Below are 24,017 nucleotides of genomic sequence, written 5' to 3' on the forward strand. Positions count from 1 at the left end.
CTTATAACAGTTTTGCATTTAAAGTCTATTTGCCCAGTATCTGTATAGCTTCCTCAGATCTTTCTTGGTTACTGTTTGCATGGAATATCTTTTTACAGTCTTTCCCTTTCAAATTATTTTTATCTTTGGGTCTCAGCTGTAAATAGCATATAGTTGGCTCATACTTTTCTATCCATTTTGCCAATCTGCATCTTTTGATTGGGGAGTTTAATCCATTAACTGTAAAATCCATTACTGTAAAGGCAGTACAGTCATATCTTGATACTCAACTGCTTTGAAACTCATTGAATTTGGTACTTGATGCATTTTGATGTGAAACTTTTGTCCCGGTACTCGTCGTTTGTTTGGTACTCGATATGCTAGCTACAACTTGTTGGTGTCGGTTGCCTCGTGACCCGCTACCCTTTCCAGCCAAAACAAAGGGTCACATGTTAGTCACGTGGTAGCTCTTTTCCTGGGCACATCCCCTTGCAGTCTTATCTTAGCTTCTGTGGTCATTTTGTGTATTTTTGTGCTTTTTTTCTCATCATGGGTCCTAAGAAAATGAGCAGTGATAGCGCGGAGCAGAAAAGAAAATTACTTCACACCACCATTGAAGAAAAAAAAAAAGAAAAAAGAAAGAAAGACTAGGCAAATATGAGTGCAGTATTCACATAACTGATCTTCCTAGGGAATACGGTATGCCTAGAACAACAGTCTATATCATCAAGAATAAAAAAGTGATAAAAAAAAATGATGTTGCAAAAGGAGTTAAAGCAGTAACAAAACAGTGTTCTAAACACTCCAGGAAATTGAAAAGCTGATATTAATTTGGGTAAATGAGAAGCAGTTAGCAGGCGACAATGTATTGGGAGCCATGATATGTGAAAAAGCAAAAGTGTTGCATGCTGCTCTTTTGAAAAACAAACCGGGACTGAGTGATGGGAGTGTTGAAGTTTTTAAGCCCAGCCATGGCTGCTTTGATAATTTTAAAAAGAGGACCAGCATCCATAGTGTTGTGAGGCATGGTGAGGCAGCAAGTGCTAGTAGAAAAGCCTGCTGATAATTCGTCAGTGAATTTCAAGACTATGTAGAGGCTGAGGGTTTTATTCCAACCAAGTTTTTAACTGTGATGAGACTGGATTTTTTTTGGGAAACAAATGCCGAGTAGAACCTACATCACAAACCAATGAAGGACAGGCTCACTCTACTGTTGTGTGTGAATGCTAGTGAGGACTTAAAACTCAAGCCTCTACTAGTCTATCATAGTGAAAACCCATGAGCTTTCAATAAGCATAATGTCATAAAAAGCAAACTCCATGTGATGTTGAGGGCAAACAGCAAAGCTTGGGTCATGAGGCAATTTTTCACCAAGTGATAAATGAAGTGTTTGGACCCTCAGTGAAAAAATATTTGCTGAAGAAAGATTTGCCTCTGAAAGCTCTCCTAATTTTGGACAATGTGCCTGCCCACTCTCCAGGTTTGGAAGATGACTTACTGGAGGAGTTCAGCTTCATCACTGTAAGGTCTCTCCCCACTCCCCAGCCCCCCAACTCTACTCGTATCATCCAGCCCATGGACCAGCAGGTCATTTCAAACTTCAAAAAGTTGTACACACCAAGGCATTTTTCCAGAAGTGCCTTGTGATCACCTCTGACACCCAGTTGACCCTCACAGAATTCTGGAAGGAGCATTTCAATATCCTGCACTGCCTTAACCTTATTGATAAGGTCTGGAATGAAGTCTCTTACAGGACAATGAATTTGGCATGGAAGAATCTGTGGCCAGAAGCGACTCAGAGAGACTTCAAAGGGTTTGAGGCTGACCCTAAGCCTGCAAGTACAGAGGGCACAGTTGTGCAGGATACTGTGTCTTTGGGCCAGTCCACGGGTCTGGAGGTCGATGCTGCTGATGCTGAGGAGTCAGTGGAGGATCATCATGAAGAGCTCAGCACCAAGGAGCTGCAGGAACTACAAGAGTGGCGACAAGAGGTGGCTGAAGAGATTTCTTCAGGCAAGGAGAAGATAAGGGAGGATGTCCCCAGTTCCTTGGTAAAAGAAATGTGTACAAAATGGGCAGAAGTTCAAAACATTGTGGAGAAGTACCATCCGGACAAAGCTCTGACAAGCAGAAATGTGAATTAATTGAATGACCAAACAATTTCACATTTTTCTGAAAAGAAGACAGAAACAGTCTTCATTGGATAAGTTTTAGTGAAGGTGACAAAGAGTGTGTCAGAGCCTGCAGTGAAAGTTGAAAAAAGGCAGAAAAGAGAAAGAACACCTGAAATGCAAGTGTCCGATGTTCTACTGGAGGGGGACTCTCCTTCCAAGCAATTCCATGTACCCTCTCCTCCCCATCGCTCTTCTCCTCATCCCATTAGGCCATGGACTCTTCTCAGTACAGGTAAAGTGAAGTTTTTATTTTATTTAATCTAAGTATTTATTAATTTTTATTTCTCATGTAAAGTAATGATATACAATGATAACTTCTAATATATTGCCTTAAAAATATACATTGTCTTTGGTTTGGGAATGCATTAAATTTATTTACATTATTCCTTATGGGAAAAGTTTGTTTGGTACTTGTCATTTTTCCTAAAGGTTGTGCCTCCTGGAACCAATTAGCAATGAGTACTGAGGTACACTGTACTTACTTCAGCCATTTTATCCTTTGGTGTTATATGTCATCCCCCTCCCTCCCCTTTTAGTTACCCTTACTGATAATCTTCATTTGTTTACTCTACTCCAAGCTTTTCTCTCCTGTGCTTTTCTTTCAGCCTGCAGAACTCCCTTAGTATTTCTTGTAGGGCAGATCTCTTGTTGACCAATTCTCTCAGTTTCCATTTATCGGGAGAAATTTTAAATTCTCCCTCATTTTTGAAGTATAGTTTTGCTGGATAAAGAATTTTTGGCTTTTGATTTTCCTCCTCCAATACCTTAAATGTATCATTGCCTCCATGGTTTCTGATGAGAAACTAGGAATTAGTCTTGTGGATTCCTTGTATGTGACAAATCATTTTTTTCTTGCTGCTCTCAGGATTCTCTATCTTTGGCGTTTGACATTCTGATTAGTATGTGTCTCAGTACACATACTACATTAGGATGTAGTCTGTTTTGAGTATGTTGTGCTTCTTGAAAAGGTATATTTATGTCTTTCGTAAGAGTTGGGAAATTTTGGGCCATTATTTCCTCAAACATTCTTTCTGCCCCTTTTCCTCTTTCTTCACCTTCTGGGACACCCATGACACATATGTTTGTGCTCTTCGTGCTGTCATTCAAATCCCTGAGACCATGCTTAATTTTTCCATTCTTTTCTCTATCTGTTCTTCTGTCTGTAAAATTTTGATGGTCCTGTCTTCTATATCACTGATTCTTCTGTCTGTTCAAATCTGCTGTTGTATGCCTCTAGTGTATTTTTAATCTCTTCTCTTGTACCTTTCATTCCCATAATTTGTTGTGTCTTTTTATACTTTCACATTCTTCTTTATGCTCACACAGTGTCTTCTTAATACTCTTTACCCCTTTAGCCATATTTTCCTTCATCTCCTTGAATTGATTTAGAAGATCTGTTTGAACATCCCTGATTAGTTCTTCCAAACTCTATGTCTCCTCTGAAGTTTTAATTTGCTCCCTTGAGTGGGCCATATCTTCCTGCTTCTTAGTATGGCTTGTAAGTTTTTGCTGATGTCTAGGCATCTGGTTATCTTGATGAGTTTACTCTGAAGGTTGGCTTCTCTCTTGCCTAGTTTTATTGTTGACTGGCTTTGTTTTAAAGTTCTTTTTTTTTTTTTTTTTTGATACTTGTTACAACTTATTCTAGACTTCTAGAATTGCCTGTATTCAATGGATAAGATTTTTTTCAGCTCTTCTTCATCTGATTCTTGCCTAGATATAAAGTACAATTTTAAGACGGCACTTTTTTTTGCAATTGTTTCACTCCCAAGAGAAAGCTTCCTTTTCTCTGTTCCTTTTCTGGGAATCTTGATCTGTTCTGTTTGTTTTTGTTTTGCCTCTATAATTTTACACTCCTTTCACTGTCTCTAGCTGCTTTTGCCTGGAGGATAAATTCTGGGAGGAGGGTTATCCTAGACAGGACTTTCCCAAGTCAGTATGTTCTAGCCAAAAGAGGGCCAAGGATCCACCAAGGGGGTGTAGACCAACTCCAAAGTGCCCTGCAGAGGGTATCAGGACAGACTCCAAATGCCTGTTTGACGGCTCCCTGAAGCTGTGCCTTCCTGGTCTGCTCAGCAGATGGCGCTCTTCAGTAAACTGTTCCCCACAGCCCTGAGGAGGCCCTGCGTTTTTAAATCTCCACCGCCTCCATCCGTCTCTTGGGTGAGGTAAAAACTGTGGCTGCTGCTGCCTTTGTTGTTGAAGCAGCAGCTCAGAGCCAGGACCCAACGATCCAAAATTGCAAATGAAAAGCTCTGATCAGTGCTCAGCCATGATCGCCTCCCCCTGTCCCTGTTCTTGTGGAAGAGGATTTTTAAGTCCTTTACTGTCAGCAACAGCTAGTAAACTAGCCAGGGACAGGATTCCAAGGCAGCCTGCCACAAGAGTGGGAGACGTGCATCAGAAGCTGCTGCATGGAGAAGGCTACTCACAGTTCTTTACGGTAGTTTATCAGCCTCTTCCTCCCGCTCTTTCCTGGATAATATACAGTGTTCTTCTGGCCTCCAGAGCCCCAGAACAGCTGTTTCAAACAGTCTTTGCCTGTTCCCTAGCTGTTTTGGAGGAAGGACTGAATCCTGGAGCTCCCTACTCTGCCATCTTCCCCAGAAGTGAGGGTGTATCTTTACTTATCTCTTTGCTTCAAGCTATTTCTCTTAAAGTACAACAGGGACAAAACAGATAAAATTTACATCACTTTCAGCATTACATCACATCTTGTGATAACACATCTATCCCATTAGTGTGGGAGATGACTAGACATTGCAAAACCAGAGTTTTGTGTTATAATAATAAGTACTTTGATTATCTTATTCTATCTAATATGTAACTTCTGTCTTGAGTTTTAGGATGTTGGTCTCCTAAAATCAGGTCTTTGAGAATCATCTTTGGCAATTATATGCTTAGATAAAGTCTGAATATTTTGGATGCCTTGTGTCACGTAACAAGTAGTCACAGACATCCAGTAGTTTCCTTAGAGTGGGTTGTTTCTTTTTGGCAATCAATTTATTTGGCCCAGCTGTCAAGCACTCAATTTCCCAATTAAAAACTGGACACAGAACTTGAGCCACAGGAAGGAAGAAAACTCAGATTGTCCCATACAAATATTGAATGAAAAATTTTAGCCCAATCTCTAACTCCCAAACTATATAATGTTAATTTGAAAAACAATATACTACACAGATTTCTCCACATAGAAAAGTTTCACATGATATTGGACAGGGTCATGTGACAAACATCCATCCATAAGGAGTTAACATAAATTCATTTAACTCTGAAAATGAAGCAGCCAAAATTGCTGAGTAGTTTCCTCTTATTAATTCAGTAAAAAGACTGAAAGGGCTTAAACTGCTGGTCATGGTTTCTAATCTCAAGGAAATAAGTAACAGAGAAGAAAATCTTTATTCCACATATCAGCTATTCTTTGGGTCAAAAATGAAAGAAGGAAAAAAATTTATATAATGCATGAGACACATTTTCTTATCCAACTCTTCCGGACCAAAAGGATTTTTCCAAGCACAATAGAAGACTATAAATGAAAACTTCCAAGGCAGGAGGCAACTGGAACTCACATTTACAGACACGCCTGCAGCAGGCTTTGGGGGTATCAGCTGAGGTGAACATGATCTCAGCCCTGACTATCCTGCATAGATGCTTCAGGAAGTGAATCACTACTCTTTATCTATGGAATAGATAAGAGCATGATCATGGAAAATGGGATCTGGAATGACGAGTCCTTTACTTGGATGTCTCTTGGGGCATCAACGCTGAACTTGCTAACATCACAACTTGAGGAAAGAGAACATAGTTTGTTTTCTCCAAGAACACTGCTATATCAGGGATTGGAAACACTTAGCATCCACTTTAGATTTAATAGAGAGTGAATACTCTTCACATTGTGTCTTAGGGATGAAAAGACATTTGATTTTAAGTCACACACCTATAATTAAGACTAACTTAGAACCTAGTAGTCCTCACAATTTAGTTGACCACAGTATGCTACAGTGTACCAGTGCTAAGTTCCAAGTGCAAACCAATCATTGGACAGACTCCTTTGCCCTGGATTATTTCTGACTAGACCATAAGCATCTAAAGGTTAAGGTCTGTTAAGCATATTTCTTTAGACTATTTAAGTCTCTTGCACATAAAATGATGAGGAATATTTTCAAGGCCAAAAAAAAAAAAAAAAAAAAAGTTGTCTTCACACCAGTTTTCATTTACACATCATGAATCAGAGACAGTTACCTTTTCAAAATATGACCACACCACCCATTCCTTTGTTGAACGCCAATGAAAGTCAACATGAAACATTTAGAAGGGCCACTGCTATCAACAAATATTATTAAATATGCATGGCTGCACAGTCTTATTTTATTTGAGGGATTTCATTACTATCGGGAAAACCACTTCTTACTTCAGTGTCCCAAATTACACCATCAAAAAGGGTTAAGATAGTTTTTCTTAACGAACATCTTTCCAGTCACCTCATTTTTGCGTATTGTCTTTCAGTGCTACTACATAGTCCACACCTTACAATACTAGAAACACAGAAAACTGTGAAATAGAAACATCAGCACTAGAATCTTGCTCTTAGGAGCCAACAGGTGTCCCCGTTGGAACAGAGTTAAAGTCAAATTGCAAAAGCCGAGGCTATGGGTGAAAAATAGGAGATGCTGTGTGACCTCTTTGACCTGAACCGGAACACAACAAACGGGTTACTCTGGCCACTGAGACTTTTTGTCATAGGAGGGCGGGTTCAAACATACTTAAATGCACTGGCTTGAACAACACTTTTTTAAATGTTCAGCTTTCAGCAATCAGTATGATCTTGCAAGACCTCCCAGCCACTATCAGTGCAAAGTTTAGAAAAATGGGGCTATCATGAGGACCTAATAATTGTATTATGTTTTAGCTAAAACAAATGTTGTTCTCCTGCAGGTCTAGTGTGCTCTGAATTAACATCAATAAAAAGAATGCTTAACCCCACCAACTGGCAAATACAGGAATTTCAACTGTCCTGATGTAATGACTCTAAGTAAATTACCATTAATTTCTTAGTTTCCAACCTACTGGTCAACCAGAAACACAGAAATGCTCATGGAATTATAGGTCACAGGGAAGGAGTCTCCCTAATGCATTTCTTGCTCTCCCCCTCCAAGTGCAGCAAGTTACAAACTAGAAGCAGCTTTTGATTCATATAGCATTTTAAATACAGTCTCTAAAAATTATGTTGAAGCAGCAGTGAACTACTGATGTGATATGACTTGACAAGTATTATGATTGATATAACCTTTCATTCCATGCCCTGAGAGTTTTACCTCTGAACTAAAAAGACACTATATTTTTTTCTCTTTCTGAGGGGGGTGGGTAAATGGGAAAACTGGGTAAAGAAGAATCCAATCTGTGTGAATTTCACATTATAGGGAATTTTTTTCTATATTTGATAGTACAGCTAGGATAACATTTAGATACTAGTAAAGAAGTATTCATTCATCTTAAGAACATAGATTAATTAGTATAATGTTCCATTACGAAATTTTCTATTCATAAAATGTCTTATTGCTACTCTTGGTAATTACTTCAAGTGCCATCTTCATTGCTCATTAAACTAAGAAAAAATATTTTTAATGACCCTTAAAGAATATAGCATAAATACATAAAAAATGCAAGGCCCTCTATTAGAAAAGAATAGATATTTTGATCAATTAACAGAAGTGCTCTGAATGTCATGAGAATCCATTTAAAATTATGACCTTTATCATCTTAGAAGGCAGTGTTTTCCAACAATTTGCAGTAATAGCTAGGAAAAGAAGGCTAACTTTAATAAGCTGATATACTCAAATACACACACACAAACAACACAGGAATTTAAGCCAGGTAGTCTGATAGTTCCTGAATTCAAGGCAATAAAGTGACGCTGCCGCCCCTGCGTTAATTCTAGCCCATGCAGGAAGGAGCCCAATGGGCTTGCAAGTGAAATTATGGGAATATGAATATTTTAGAGTAAATCAAGTACCTGATAGTTTCATGAGAAGTTCTGATGCTGCTTTGACTGACATATCCCTCCTTAGCACATTCCCCTTCCCTTCCTGGGACTTAAGTGTGTCCTCCGGGATGCCTGGGGCTGACACGTCAGATTCCGGGCTGAACACAAAGCTGGACCGAGGCAAGGTTGCACTTACGGCTTCCTCTTCCTTAGGCTCCTCTTTCACTTTAAAATTAATATTCATGGGTTCCTTCTGATTTGCAGCTGTCAAGAGAAAAGGGATTATAAATATATCTATGTAAAAGACCACTCTCCCCTTAGCTGCCCCTGTACTTAATAAAGTATGCAATGCACAATCACACTGCGTTAAACGGCAGGAAGGGAACATACCTGACCAAAACAGGCTGGACACTGGCACTGAAATACAAATCACTCTGTGAGTGTAGGACTCCGAAGATGTGAAGAGTGCGGGTTTTCAAATCTTGTGAACTTATGGTATTTCATGAAATGCTGCCTCTACAAAGGGTTTGGACATTTTCTCTTTGGTTTCCCTACATGTCTTCTTTTCTGTATATGCTGCTGCCTCCCTGACCAGTAGCACTCTCCCCACCTAATCTTCCTATAGAATAATGCTTTCAGGCAATTATTCGGTCACAACATTTTGAATATAAACAGAGGCAAGACCTGAAGCAAAAAACTGGGGTGGGGTGGGGTGAGGTGGGAAGATGAGGATGGAGAATTTCAAGTGTTTTTCTGGTCATGGCAAATCACCTCCAGGTCCACCATAGGCATTTTTTTTTTTAAAGAAAACATTTTGGAATGATTTTAGATATACAGAAAAGTTGCAAAGATGGTTCCAAGAGTTCCCATAAACCCTTCACCCAGCATCCCCTAATGCTAACACCTTACAAAACCATGGTACATTTGTCAAAACTAAGACATTTACATTACTATGAACTGAACTCCAGATCTTATTCAGATTTCACTAGTTTTTCCACCAATGTCCCTTTTCCATTTTTAGCATGGTAGGTTGGTGTAGACTATGTGGTCAAGACAGAGCTAAGTGGCCCATTACAAGATATGGATTCTGTGGCTTGGCTACACTGTACCAGGCCTTCACCAACTGAGCCACACACTACCTGGAAAGACCAAGAAGGAAGAGACCAACATCCTCTTCCCGCCACTTCCCATTTTCATAAGGATCTTGTTCCACTTTTTGAGGTCCATGTAGTAGGAACTTTAGGTTGGCTATACTGGATGTGTTTATCTTTTCAGAAAAAAAGAGCTTATCCTAACACAGAATTCTGAGTAATGCTTATTAAAATGTGTGTTAAGCCCATTCCAGTATAACAAACAAAAGGATGCAAATAAATCCCTAAAGCAGACACCTACCACTCTTCACCCACCACCTAACCTCAAGCCAATCCACAAACACAAACTCCTTTCTTCCTACCTCATATCCATCTAAGAATCCACATTCTGGAATCACAAGTTCACAGAGCCCAGCATATTTGGAAACTGGACCCCAGAGGGCTCAAGAAACATGCACAAGTTTTACTACCAAAAAGATTCAGAGCTGAGACTAGAGTGCAGGTCTGAGAGCCCTGCACCCGTTATTGCACCTCCAGCTCCATTCATTGTGCCATAACAAAACTTGAATGGAACTTGACCTTCAAGCCTTTGCTCAAACACCACCTTCTCAACGATCATCCTGGTCAAAGTTGCAATCCCCATCCCCACAGTACTTCCAATCTCCCTTACTCTGCTCTAACTTTCCTCTTTTTCCAAAAAACATATTACCTAATAACATACTATATCATTTTTAAAATTTAGTATGTTCTCTATTTACTATCTGTTTCTTCAACCCAAGGCAGGCAATGTCAGTGGAATCTGAACCAAAGGGAACAATGACAGTGTCTACGGTAATTTTCAATATGCATTTCCAACATCCACCTGGGAGACTGCTCTTAAGAGGAGCACTTGGCACATGTCCCCTCGTTGCAACTTTCAACCACTTCTGGGGGCTGTTGCTGGCTACCTCTTAAAGTATGCTTCTCTCTCTAAGCCTTCCTTTCCTCCAGAACCCTTCATAAATCCTATGACCAAAGGTATCCTAGTTACTTATGATAGGGCAATTAACTGGTTAATTATTCTTTGGGAAAGAATAATATAAAATGAATGGTTATATATTTTTAAAATGCCTTAATGCTGCATCTTTTACAGCTAAACATTTTTAAATTCTAAGATGAGGCTAGGAAAGAGATAAGAGACTACCGAGGCCCTAGAAGCAAACCTTAGTTTCTAAAGGAGGCAACCAATAAGGGTTGCTATCTGAACATGTAAGTAGTTTTTAGGAGCAATACTCAGAATAAATACTCTATAAGATTTAAGGGAGGAAAGGTATTCAGCATTGTTAGACACAACCTACATTTGACAGGCTGTTCATTTCAATAAAACACTTTTAAAAAAAAAAATAGGCACATTCCACGTTGCTGGATTAGAAATCTGGGAGGCACCATATACCTGGTTTTCATTCTGACGTTGTGAAGAGCAGCACAAACTAGTAATGTGCTAGAGATATGTAAATGTAGCTAATGACATATAAGAAAAACATGTCGGAAACACTTGTTTGCCCAGGTTTTAATTTTGCAAACATTTGGGTCTAAATAGAAGAAGTAAAAATAGAAATATGAAGGTTACTCTGTTTTCTCTCAATTACCAGAAACGTTTACATTGAGTACAGCACATAACATCTACGTTTTAAAATTAATCTAACTGAATAATTGCCATCTTTTTAGATTATCCTATTTAAAGAAAAACACATGTGCAGAGAAAGATGGAATCAAACATGCTTTCTTTTTCCTTTTAAGAAATTGCTAAAAGAAAGAGCAATAATTTATGACTCACTGCAGAAGTCTACATTTTTACTACTAACACAAAAAGATCTGTACACCTGCAATTCAACTTGTCTTGACATCTTCACCTGCCCTGACATCCTTTTATGTACCTTAAAGTTTCCGGACACTCCACTTTTAATGCAATGAGGCCCTTTCTCTCACTTATATTCCAAACATTTTCAGGATCCAAGCCACTCTGATTATAAATTATGTACATCTATAAGTTCACACACTCAATAGAATTGTAATGGCATTTAAAGGAAACAAACCTGCTTCTTTGAAGATTTACGTAGGATGCAAGATAAAGGCTAATGTAGGAAAGGAATGGGAAAGGCACTGGGATAAAATGATTCCATTTTCCACTTCTAATAGGCAGGCCTTAATGAGCTGTAAAACAAACTCCTCTTTACAGCAAAGTGTCATCAGTTCACATCTGGATTCCTTCCTGGCACCCCCTGAGGACAATTCTGTATAAGGCCCTTAAAGACTGTTCGTTTTAATAATACATACAACCAGGATTTGAATACTGTTCACCAGCGATTAATCCCTTCATCAGCCACAGAAGGTGGTTCTTATTACTATCTGCATTTTACAGGTGAATAAATTAGGGTCCCAAGAGGTTAAAACACTGACCCCCAAATCATAGAGCCAACACACAAAGACCCCAGGGCTTCTGGCTGCACAGCACAAGCGTTTTCCTTTCTCTCCAAGACAGGTCATGCACTTTTAGGAAGGACACTAGCCCAAGAACTTGACCATGGGCTTTGGGAAATAAGTGATTTCAAGTGAACCATGCATTATTAAAGAGAAAGGGAAGGGTGGGGCAGCCTTTTGTGGTAGGAAGGAATCTTGTGAAGATTTGACCAGGAGGAGGAGAGAGGAGGAACCGACTGCGACATGCCTGCTTCCCTCTGGTGAAGGAAGATGACACCTTCCTTGAGATTAGTAAGACAGAGCTCCCTTTCAGTTCAGACTCCGGCACTTCTGTGAACGCTCAGCTGCTCTGTGAAAAAGCTAGGCTATGGAGAACTTTATTTACTACCTCACCCTAAACCACAGTCAAAGATTCTTAGAGCTTTTGGAAGAGACTCCAGATCAATGGTTTCCAAACAGTGTTCCAAAGAACCCTTCAGAGATTACAACAAATGTTTGTTTCAAATTTAACGTTTAAAACTTATTTTAAATTTTTAAAAAATTATTTTAAAATTTAATTTGAAATGTGCACCCTCATCTGCACTATATATACGACATCAACTCATTGGAGACCCCCAATATGTTAACTTTGTGTTGACAGGTTAATTCAGTTTTGTGTAGCCCTTGGAATAGTTTCTCCTACAGGTACTAGTAACCTGCCATTAATAAGGAAGTGGCTAGCTTTGCACTAATCTTTCAGAAAAATGCAGGCCTTGATAAAGCAAAACAAAAACAAAACAAAAAATCTAAAACTCCAGTATTTACTAGGTAAAGAGCCATGTCACCATGCTTAGATGCATATATCTTAAAAAGTCAAGAACTTCCATATGTTTGAAGACATCATTTAATATATTATATGGTTCATTCACCTTTCATTCAACAAAAACAAACAAAAAAATTCAGGCCTGTGCATGTGTGCTCATGTAAAGCTGTTTAATTACCATGCTACCAGAGTCTATCTGCATGCCTTAAATCAGGGTGTCTCAAGCTCAACACCACTGACATTCCAGGCCAAGTAATTCTCTGTTGTGAGGCCTATCCTGTGCATTATAGGATGTTTACCCACATTCCTGGCCTCCACCCACCAGATGCCAGTGGCCCTGGGGACGAGAGGGTAAGACTGCCCCACCTGAGAATCACTGCCTCAAGTTAAATGCCAGGGAAGGTTCAAGTGTAGTTGCTTGTTGCAGCCTCTGATCATAGCGGACAGACAGACAAGCAGACAGATAGACAGATGATATACATATATAGATAGATCAGGGTCTATAATTTCTTGAGCACTTAACATATGCTAAAGAGTGTGTTCGGTGTTTACATGGATTATTTTATCCACTCCTTACAATGACTCTTTAAGGTAAGTGCTGATATTATCCCCATTTTACATTTGAGGAAACTGAGACCAAAGAGATTAAATAAATCTCCCAAATAACATTTAATTGAGTAGTAACCAAGTAGTGTTAATATAGAAGTATGATGGCTTTAGTGCAAAATGAAAGTTTGGGATGCTTCTCATCTGCCATTTAGTATGATAAAGGATGAGGGAAGTTGCTAAATGTTGTCGACTTTGAAGCACAAACTGTATTATGGTACATTTCTTCCAAGCATCTGAATAAATTTAATTGAGGGGATCTGAAGATTAAAAGGTGAGTTTTTAAAAATTTGTTCCCATTTGCCACAGATTCTCTGTGTGAAAGAGTACTTCTTGAAACTGCAATATCAAAATAAATTTAGAAATATGATGGATGCTAATATTGTTATAAGACTATCCCTTCATAACACTTTCCACGCCCTCATTTTACAATAAGGAAATGCAGGCTCAAGGACCCAGGAAATCACATAACTCACTGACGAAAGAACCAGATTCAGAGTTCAACTCTCCAGATTACCAAGCCGGTACTGTTCTAATTAACCAAGCTCCCTTTTCACTGGTATGTGAGTTTGTACGAACAGGCCAGGATCTGGGAATTTCCCATAATTTGATGTACTCAGGGTAAGAAAAAAAATGTGGATTCCCTCCTGAAATCACAAGGAAAGCTAAGATTTAATTAAATGATAGCTAGTAACAAGTGGGTATTCTTTCTGATGTTAAGCATATTATATTCAAATAGAATGTCTAAATATTAGCTAAATGTTTGTAAATGTGGCTTTGCAATTTGTCTTAAATAGTTTTATAGTTAGTGTTTGGTTAAATTTTAACCATCTCATTCTCATGAATCCCCACCTGAGCTAATTCTCAGCCCCACTTCAGGATTTATGTACCTAAACCAAGACTGGACAGGTCCCCTATGATGGTTACTAGGATTAGAGACACAGCACCAAAGAGAAAACAAAACAATCTCTGGAGAAAGGTCAAGGGTAACTGCAGTGATCTGTGCCTCTAGAACTTTAAAATACATAAATAGGTGTTTCTCTGGGATTAAACTACTGAAACCAACACATACTGAACAAAATTAGCTATCGAATGAAAAGTCAGGCTATCTTCCTTGTCAAAAGCAGGAAGGACAAGTCCTGGAAAACCAACCGAGCCTTGAGTAAATGCGAAAGAAAGCTGTGTTTTGAATTCATATTATGAACACATCCACAGAATGAAATGTATCAGGAGCAGTGGGGAGATACGCATGGAAACTAAAAGAAGCCTAAAGACTAGGTAGTGTGTTTCCAGGGAAGTTGGTGACCTCCTGCTCCAGAGGATATCTCCTCTTGACAATTACCCTCATCATTTTAAATTAATATGCTGGGAATCTGGTTTATGGATCAGATTTTTATGATTCTTGGCATTGTGGATGATGCAGAGTCTGAAGGACCCCGGGCTGCGGAGGATTGGAAATGACCGCGATGATCCCCTCCCTGAATACCTGCCCCTCTGGGATGTGGGTCTGAAGCCCTCCCACCAAGAGGCAGACTCTATTTTCCACTCTCTGGGTCTGGGCTGGCCTTGGTCAACAGAATGTGGCGGAAGCGATGCTGCGCCAGCTCTCAGCCTGGGCCTCGACAGGCCTTGTGCCCGTCAGCTCTCTTCCTTTGGAACCCCATCCAGCTGCCATGTGAATAGCCTGGGGTAGCCCAGTGGAGGTCCATGTGCAGCTGAGACAAGCCATCCCAGCCGAGGCCATCCTAGACCAGCCATTCACCCAGGTGAACTGGCAGCGGAACACAGATGGATGCGTCATCCCAGAAGAGACCAGAAGAAGCACCCTGTTGAGCCATGTCCACAAAATCTAAGCTAATTAAACAGTTACTGTTTTGAGCTGCTCAGCTGCTCAGCTTGTTAACCAGCTAACTGTGTGACAGACTTCAGTTCCTAGACTTGGACCTGCACCCTCTGAGGCTCCATTTGAACAGCCAGCTAGCCTTCAGAGACCACAACCCTATTCCATCTTATCTCCTGTAGCACTGTGGAGCTGGTCTTGAATTTGCAGATCTTTTTCAAGTGAAGTAATATCACAACCTCTAAAAACTTGACTTCCAGAAAATAACTAATGGAATATCTTTTTATAAGCCATCAAGGAGTGCACTGTGGAGGGTACAAAGATGTTACAAAAGAAGCATTATCTGTCCCTTCTAGGAACTTATAACATAGCTGAAGAGGAAGACTAACACACAGGCAATAGAATGAACTATGCACCACGCAAGCACTGGCCTGAGTGACAGACTGCCGGAATTTGCAGGAGGGGGCTAACAGTAAAGACCAGAACAACAGGATAAAGTTGTACTGAACTCTGAACTGAAGCATTCCTTGAAGGATGGCCAGCATTTACACAGGCTTGACAGTAGGGGGAGGGGATCACAGAACTGGGGCACAACTTTGCTGGATTTGCCACAAAGATCCAGGATCACTGGGGTATTGGGATGGAGGTTTGGGGGGAGTGGTGGGCAGATGCAGCCAAGTCATTATTTTAGTTTTAATAACATCATTATTCTTTTTAGAAAAAGTTCTTTGATTTTTTTTCTATTTTGCCTAAAGGAGCCAAAAACATGGAACTCCAGGGCTCAAATCACTAGAGCCCTGGAAACACTAAGGGAATGACATGAAGGCAGGGGGCTGGAAATGGGGCTGTGTGTTCAGGAGCTGGTGAAGATGGTCAACATTTTTCCCAAGAGGAGTGGGAATCTGGTTATTCAGTAGAAAGCAGCAGGCAGGGGCATCACCTGATGCAGGAGGTCCTGGAAGGAAGGTTCTGTCTGAGCTGTGTCGGAAAGGCAGCCGCTGGAGGGGAGCAGGCATCAGGGAAGGCGCTGCCTAGGTGTGCAGGGAGGGCTGGGAAATTCTGGCCGCAGAGGAAAGGATGGATTTTGAAGACTTCCAAAACTTAACCAGAATAGTGACTAAAAGATCATGCATTAGAAATGATGTCATGGTTTGAAGCCAAGGAAAATAAACAGTGAAGCATACAGCGGTCAAAAGACAGTTCACTCAACTGAGAAAAAAATTAACTAATAGCTAATTAAGCCGTCATGAGCCAAGGCTTTGTAGTTAGGCAAAACTGAATCTTTGCTCTCTCCCTCCTAGCTGAAACCTTTGAAGCCTCGGCTTTCTCATCTATAAAATAGGTTTAATATTATTGATCCCAGGAGGCTGTTGTAAGGGGTTAAATGAGGAATTACGGAAAGTTGTGGGCACCGTGCCTGGCTCACTCACTGTAAACACATTTGGTTGATAATAGATCTTAGAATAAGAATCAATCATAGAAGTAGTAACAATCACAATAACCACAGTAAGTAAAAGAAAATGTACTTCTGAGAGAAGGAAGTGAATGACCTGTATTTGGTTTTGCAAAATCAGAGACTTTGATAAGTTTTCCCAAGGGTTGGTCAAGATAAAAAGAAAAAAAAAATTGTTCTGATGCCAATTCTAGAATTAGGTATACTGTATGCCGCACAGGGAGGAAAGAAGACCTGGGTTCATCCTGACCCTCTTACAATTATTCACCTGAATATTGGTTTCCTCATCTGCAAGCTTGTTTTATGATAAGGTCCTTGAAAATGCACTACAGACTAGGAAGACCTACAGAATATAAGAGCTTTACATATATTGTTGTTAGTAATCTATTAGCACTAAATAATTCCAGAAAAGCCTGAAAGTATTAATACAACTTCCAAAGATGTCTGGCAAACAATATTCAGAGAGGGGCTGCCATGCTGGGGACTCTGGCTAACTTGACAACAGAGAGAGCCAAGTTCCTGTTTTACTTCGCCTTAACTTGGATTTGGGGAACAGGCAGCCTAGGGGAGGGGACGCTGGAGCCGGCTGCTTGGGTTAGAACCCCAGCTCCACCACTTCCTAGCTGTGTGAACTTGGGCAAGTCTCTGAAACTGTTTCTCAGTTCATTCATCTGTAAAAGGGGAAACCTAATAATACCTACATATGGGGTTGTTATGAGGTTCAGCTGGGTTGAATGGCACAGAATAAGCACTAGATGAGTGATTCAGATAAGTTGCTTATTAAAAATAAGAAGCCACGAGTAAATGTCACAAAGTCTCCATCCATACAAGTTTCGATGCCAATGTTTATAACACCAGGTAACACTTTTTTTTTAATCTCCTACCTGACTTCTTAGGGGACTCAGATCATTCCTCATCTCACGGAGTAACAAGCCATTGAAAAGCGGGAAAGAGTCACACACTTCCTTGCACATGAATCACCAAGTTCAATAAGTTTAATACGATACTGGATTTCAAAAGGGCATTCAGACTGCCTGCATAAGGCCCTTAAATGCAGCTTTTTGCATAGGTAATTTTAGTCACACGTTCGGGGAGTGCCCATCATGAGAAAAGCAAGGCAGGGTTAAAAAGAAGGGCCAGGCTGAAGATGCAATGGGAGACTGCCAAAAATAAAGGGATCAGGGAAAGTATGACCGGGGCATGGGGAGTGGCAGGGCCCACCGGCTACTGGCACTGAACTCTTAGGCACTAATTGCACAAGGACAGCATTTACTTGGAAGAGCCTCATTTATTAAGACAATTTACAGAAAGCCTATCCAGAGTCACCAGGCAATGAGGATGATTGGGTTCAATGGGTGACTTGATTCAATCTCCCATCCCTCCTTCTCCAGCAGCACAGACAAAGGTAAAACAAGACAGGGTAGCTGCCATTTCTAGATATACTGTACTGTACTGACAGATGCAAAAAATCATGTAAAATAGATGTAAAATGCAGATCAAAGGCCTGTGGAAAGCTGCAAAATTCCTATGTGACAAAAACACATTAGCTAACCCTCCCTTCATTTATAAGTGAAATCCTTTGCTGTTTTACAGCTGAGCTACTAATAAATCAAAAACTATTTATCTTGTCCCCATGTGCCCCCATGTGTCCCTAAAATGTCTCTGTGAGACTAAAAGTGAGTTGTTGCTTTAAAAAGCGACTCTTCTAGCTAAAATTATTTTGGTCTCAATTTTGTGAAATTAATATAATGTGGAAGACAGTATAAAATTTTTTGCTGGTTTCCAAATTAAAAATAGTTGAAATGACTTACATCTTTTACTTTGGAAAACTGGGGACAAAAAGATATTTCCAGCCAACAGCTGAGATGCTAAGCTTCTGTCACTGTTTGGTTATAATTTGGAAAGTTAGAATAAAATTGTGTATGCTGAAAAGAATAGTTTTCAGAAAGAGAAATTACGTAAGGCCATCGCAGGCAACTTTTAAACAGGCTTCTAATGATACCCCAGCTCCCTGATGCTCTGGATACGTCTTGAGACTTTCTAACTAGAGAATATTCAGATGATTTTTTTAAAAAATTCTCCTGTCATGAGGATCCCTAGGAAATACATGGGGCTCAATGAACACAACTCACCCAGGTCTTTTGTTCATGCCAACTCTGACCTGTGGTGAAATGCGTCTGTCTCTGACCCACCTCACATGGTCATGCCCCTTTCCACAGTCTGGGTGAGAAAGCAAGGGAAGAGAATGCTAATTGGGGGGGGGGGGGGGCATGGCTGTACTGAAAGAATTGTGCCAGGTACCACATTTTATTCCATATCTGTGGTCGTCAGTCCTGGCTGCACATTAGAATCATTTGAGGATTTTAAAGAAAATACAAATGCCTAGGCCCTATCCCAGACCAATTAAATCATAATTTTGAGGAGTGAGCTGGGCCCTGGCATTTTTTTAAAAGCTCCCCAGGTAAGTTTAATGTGCAGCCAAAGTTAAGAACTATCGCTGGATCAGTGGGAACTCTTCCCTAAACACCTACAGACACGTAAACACTGGAACATTTATCCTGACATGCAGTGATCTGCATGTATCTTCCAGCTTCTAAGAAAGACCTAGAGAAGCAAGATATGTAAGGCTGCAAGCACTCAAAGACCTGCCTCCTAGGCCCAACTCCTGAAAGAAATCTACAAACGTCTTTTTTTTTCCCTGTAAGCCCAGAAAGCCAGCAGCAGAGGCTGCCCCACACTCTCCCCTAAATCGATTATGGTACTGAACCGGGAAGCCTTGGTTCTAGGGAATAACATAAATTTTGAAGGACCAAGGAGTGTTAAGTGTGGGTTCAGTGAGAAGCATAGTTGATGGTTTAGAGAAAGGGCTTTATTTTACAATTGCATACGCCAGGAGGACTCAAAATGGGAGGCTGAGGTGGAGGTGGGGACTTGGGGTCAATTTTAGAACAGCATCTCACCCAGTGATTTTAACCCCACTGAGTTCCATGAAGTCATCTTTACGCTTAGTTTTAAAGGGGGCAAGAAAGACTCCCCTTAATAACCAAGCAAGAAAGATTCAAGTGTTTTCTCTCTCTCTTTTGGAAACAAGTAGGTATCTACATGCTTGAATTTGCCACTGTGCTCCAGCCTTTGAGACCCTGATCTGGCTGGCACAAACACTCAAATTCAGTGCCCACAAACAGCTGCACCCTATAGTACCAGCAGGTGCACGGACAGAGCCCAGAGAAAAATTCGGCTCAAGAACAATGGCACTGTTATGACACCAAGGGACATGGCCCGATGCTAACAGCTACTTCACTACATTTGATGATGGGAAGAACTAAAAGCTCTGCCACAGCTCCCTGGGATTTGGTCTTCATGTCCGTGAATCACATCCACAGAAACAAGCCACGTAGAGCACCACAGTGCACCATCAGTTGTATGGCCCGACCAACCATAGAGTTAGTGGAATCAAAAAAAATCTTTCCAGAAAATGTATTCCTTGTCTTTTAACAGCTCTCTCTTCCCGTGGGCTGCACTGCCACAGCCACCAAGTTTACATTTACATCCAAATATGCACACACACAAAAAAATTACCGATGCATCTCACTCCCGAGTGACTTTATAACAGGTTGCTAGGTAACAGTGCATACAAGTCAGGTTTCAGGACCTCTAGTAAGCCACCATAAAATAGCTGCATGGGCCTTTTGCATAAACAGTGTGCATTTGTTATCTGTTTTCTTATGCCAATTGATCACTCAGTAAATACTCTGACTGCCAAACCGTAAACAACTCCCCATCAATAGCTAACTGAAAAAACAGATCACAATATAAGGCTTTGATGCACAGTCATTCACCCCAACCTACCAACTGGCTTCTCCCCTTGAGTCCTCGTTTGCAATCCTGGCTCTATGCAGCCACAGCCTTATCTTCTGCTCCCCGAGACGGTCTGGAGCTAATTACGGCCTGATGTGGGGCACTCAGGGCTGAGCCCAGCAGGAGTACTGTATCATATACCAGTGTTTCATCCAAAGACGAAACCTTCTCTTACCCTGCCCCCACCATCCCTCCTCCTTCAGATTAAAAATACCTAGAGTAATGGAGTAAAGGGAGTAATCTTTCCCTAAGAGTTATTCGCCCTCATTTAGTTTTCCCCTAACAGTCTGTTAAGTAAGAAAGTGACCCCCCTTTCTAAACTGTGCCAAATGAACATGCCATCTGCATTCTTTCCCTTGGGATCATACAGCAGGCACCCAGAAAAGGAGATCCCTTTTGCAATCATATTTGCATGAGAGACCAACCAGGAAGAACCAGGCTTCCATGGAGGTGAAATCCTAAAGCATCAGGGCAGCAAAAAGAAAACTGGAAACATGCATTCTCCCCATGTTTTTCAAAAAATTTTAAATATAAAACTTAAATTCTCTAAATCATATTTTCTCCAGACTGGGATGGAAAGGGGTGGAGGGTGCAGCATTGCTCTTTAATGATCCAGTCAGATGCATTTTAATTCCTGTGACTTAATCATTTCCTCAGTGCCATCCCAGATTGGCTGTGCATCACTGTCACACTTCCTGCTGTATTTACCTCCTCAGTTCCTTTCTGTGACACCTCATTTTCTATCCCCTGCCTTTCCTCACTTCTTCCAGACTAGTGTCTCCTGCTCCCGAGGGGCAAAATCTGGGGTGATGAGGACATTCCGAAAGACCTGACTGAAGTGTCACTGAGCAAAGGGACTTCAGAGTGAAGCTGAACCTCGAATTCACCTGGCAATGACATTTAGTGAAACGCAACTCACAGTCCACTTAAAGGAAGGCGGTGACCAATTATTCTCCATTTAAAAGGGTATTGTCAATCTCCAAAGAGCTGAAATGGCATTTGGAAATCATCTGGGGGACTGCCATCTTCACTGAAAGACAGAACCAATTCTCAATCGACCTTTCCCCATCCTCCACATCTCCTTTAAAATTTAACATCATACTTTAAACAACATAATGGGCAGCTGCACAATTCTGCAACATGTCTCATCCTTCCAAAAGAGGGTCAGGAAAAACAGTGCTCCCTCAGCAGCTCTCCACTCCTGGCTCAACATGACAACTCAATCACCAAAATTGAAAAAGATGACAAAGAAAGAGCATGTTCAATTTGATGGTGGTGGACAGAGATGTCAATGAATAAGAATAATTTTTTACAATCCATACTCCCTCTTCTTTCTAGAAAGCACTGGGGCAATTGAGAAAGAATGTCTTTTTTCTAAAAATGTTTAAAGATAATCTTTATCATTTGCTCAAATTTGAGAAGTCTTCAATTGCCAATAGTATTCTGTTTATATATGTCCTTCTAAAATATTTCAAACTACAACAGCAAAGAACTTAAACAATGCAAAACGAGACGTTTCATACAAGGACCTTAGAGATTCTGGGGCAGCAACAAGTGAAATAGAACCCAAGTTCACACAAAGCCACTGAGAAAAACCTGACTCAACTTTTCCCCACAACACAAACCCATCAAGTGGTTAAAAATGAGAAGGAAATCAACAATCTCTATTGTTTCTAGGCCCAAACTAAAGCAACACCTACTTCCAAAGGATATCAAGGAAAAAAAAAGGAAAGTCAAGGAGAACAATTATGAAAGCATAAACTACTGGAATTTGAAGAGACTTTGAGATCGTCTAGCCTATAAGCTCATTTTACAGATGAGAAAACCGAGAGAGAGAAAGAGAAAGAGAGAGAATACAACCCTATTCAAGTACCTGACAGCTTCATGAGAAAATCAGACGCCATCTTGACAGAGATGTCCTGGCTGAACAATGCTGAGGCACTGTTGGCCATGTACTCGGAGGGGTCTTTCAGCTTCGTGTGGTTGGCGGGCCTGTCGGCAGCATTCAGGGGAAAGGAGGTGGGCAGGCCGTTATCGTCCTTGGGTTCCTCCTTCACCAGCAGAGGTGAGACGCCAGCCCCACCCTGGCTAGTCCTCTCTGGAGTGTTAGACGTCATCATGGTCCCCACTAGCTCCGTCCCTCCTCCTTCCCTTTGCTGCCCCAAGCAGGCACTGTCACTGAGGTGGGGAGCCCCCTTGACATCCGTGTCTGGGAGCTCCTCTTTCACCTTGGCTTCTGTCCTCAGGAAGTGCTGATGGCAACGCATGTGGAGTTTCAGGCTGAAGTGGCGTGAGGAAGTAAAAGGGCAGAGCTGGCACTGAAAGGTCTCTCCTCGGTCTTGGTGCTGGTGAACCTGACGAAGAAGCAAGAAGAATGAGCTATCCACTGCGTGTTTATGGAAAACGCCTTGCTGTACATCCACACTATTCATCAATAATTTCCGCACAGTACAAAGGGCCGGCCCAGGAAGTAAAATAACCAGAGGAGCATTTCATTACCATGCTCCGGGTAATGAGGTCAATCCCTAAACATAAAGCAGGTCCACATAGGTTAAGAGCCCATTAATAAAGCCACGCTCACCACTGAGGATGCGGTCTGCCAATGGAGGCTGCTTTTAGTGGAATCCTCCTAATATTCCAGTCCTTCAATCGTGGTCGATGTCTTCAGAGAAAATATTGTAAACCCAGCACAATGCAAACTTACATAATTACTGGTTGAGGTCAAAAAAGGTAAGCCCTCAAGTAATTCCTCTCACAATAATAATACTTTGCATGTACACAATCATTGTCACCCAGAGAATCAGTTATGTTTGGCAAATGTAATTTCAATTTTCAAGATGCTTCCCTGAGGTAATCAAGAAGAAGAAAAACAAGGTCTCCAGGGCATTCCCATTTCACAGACAGGGAAATTGAGACCCTGGAGTAAGTGGTTTGAGCAATATCAGTTTGGAAGAAAGCAGAGTGGGACAAAAACCAAGGTCTGGCTGCCACCAAACATTTTGAGCAAGATGCGACCAATTTTTCCAAACTCGGCTATCTCATATTCCAGATGCTGGTGTTGGCAACGAAAGGATGGAGACTTTTAAATCCAGTTCCAGTCTTCTGTGCATGATACCTGTACAGATTGCAAGGTACTTTTTTTCTTCCTGTCACTTCCAAATTTAGTTGCTTGAAAAAGTGAGGAAATCATTGGACTGGCCTGAACCAGGCTTTGAGCTGGCAGGTGCTCTCTAAGCTTGTAACTTCCCCATTCATCTCTGCCAACGTATTTCAGTCCTGACCTGTAACACCCCTGCTATTTTAGTTCTGGCCCTCCCTTGAGTAGAAACTGCCAATTGTGTAGATTTGGGCCAAATTATGTGGGTAGTTGTGTGATCTGGACAAACAAGGGAGTGACTGGAATTCAAAACCAAAACAAAGCTGTCACTTCACCTTTCAGCCGTGACCTACGTGGGATTTGAACCCGGGTCTAACAGAGGTGAACGGCTCATTCCTTAACCCCCTGGGCTACCTGGCCCCTCTGTTCAGGTTTCCTTTCCAAGAGAGCAAGTTTTACTACAGCTGTTATGCATTCTGAACACAATCCAAAAGCATTATTCGCCAGCCAAAACATACTTTTAAATAATGTTAAGTGACCAACAAAAGCAAAGAAATTAAAAGTTAATGGTAAGATCCTGTCGCTACAGCACCCCACTGTGGCTTTTTGAAAAAAACAACAAGAGATTCTGGGTCCCCCAAAGCATGAGTTTCTCAAGAGAAATAATGATACAA

General features: G+C 41.0%; 1 protein-coding gene across 7 annotated transcripts in view; it reads right to left on the minus strand.

Moving 5' to 3' along the window:
• Positions 1–24,017, minus strand: part of ZNF827 (zinc finger protein 827) — a 177,506-nt gene that overhangs the window by 99,696 nt on the left and 53,793 nt on the right. For all 7 annotated transcript variants that reach the window (XM_037830750.1, XM_037830753.1, XM_037830755.1 and 4 more), the window contains exons 4-5: positions 22,120–22,600; positions 8,167–8,400 (exon numbers count right to left, since the gene is read on the minus strand). In XM_037830750.1, the coding sequence (XP_037686678.1) occupies positions 8,167–8,400; positions 22,120–22,600 (715 nt within the window). The remainder of the gene's footprint in view (positions 1–8,166; positions 8,401–22,119; positions 22,601–24,017) is intronic.

Source organism: Choloepus didactylus, chromosome 3, assembly GCF_015220235.1.
Source record: "Choloepus didactylus isolate mChoDid1 chromosome 3, mChoDid1.pri, whole genome shotgun sequence".
In the NCBI taxonomy this organism is placed as follows: Eukaryota; Metazoa; Chordata; class Mammalia; order Pilosa; family Megalonychidae; genus Choloepus; species Choloepus didactylus.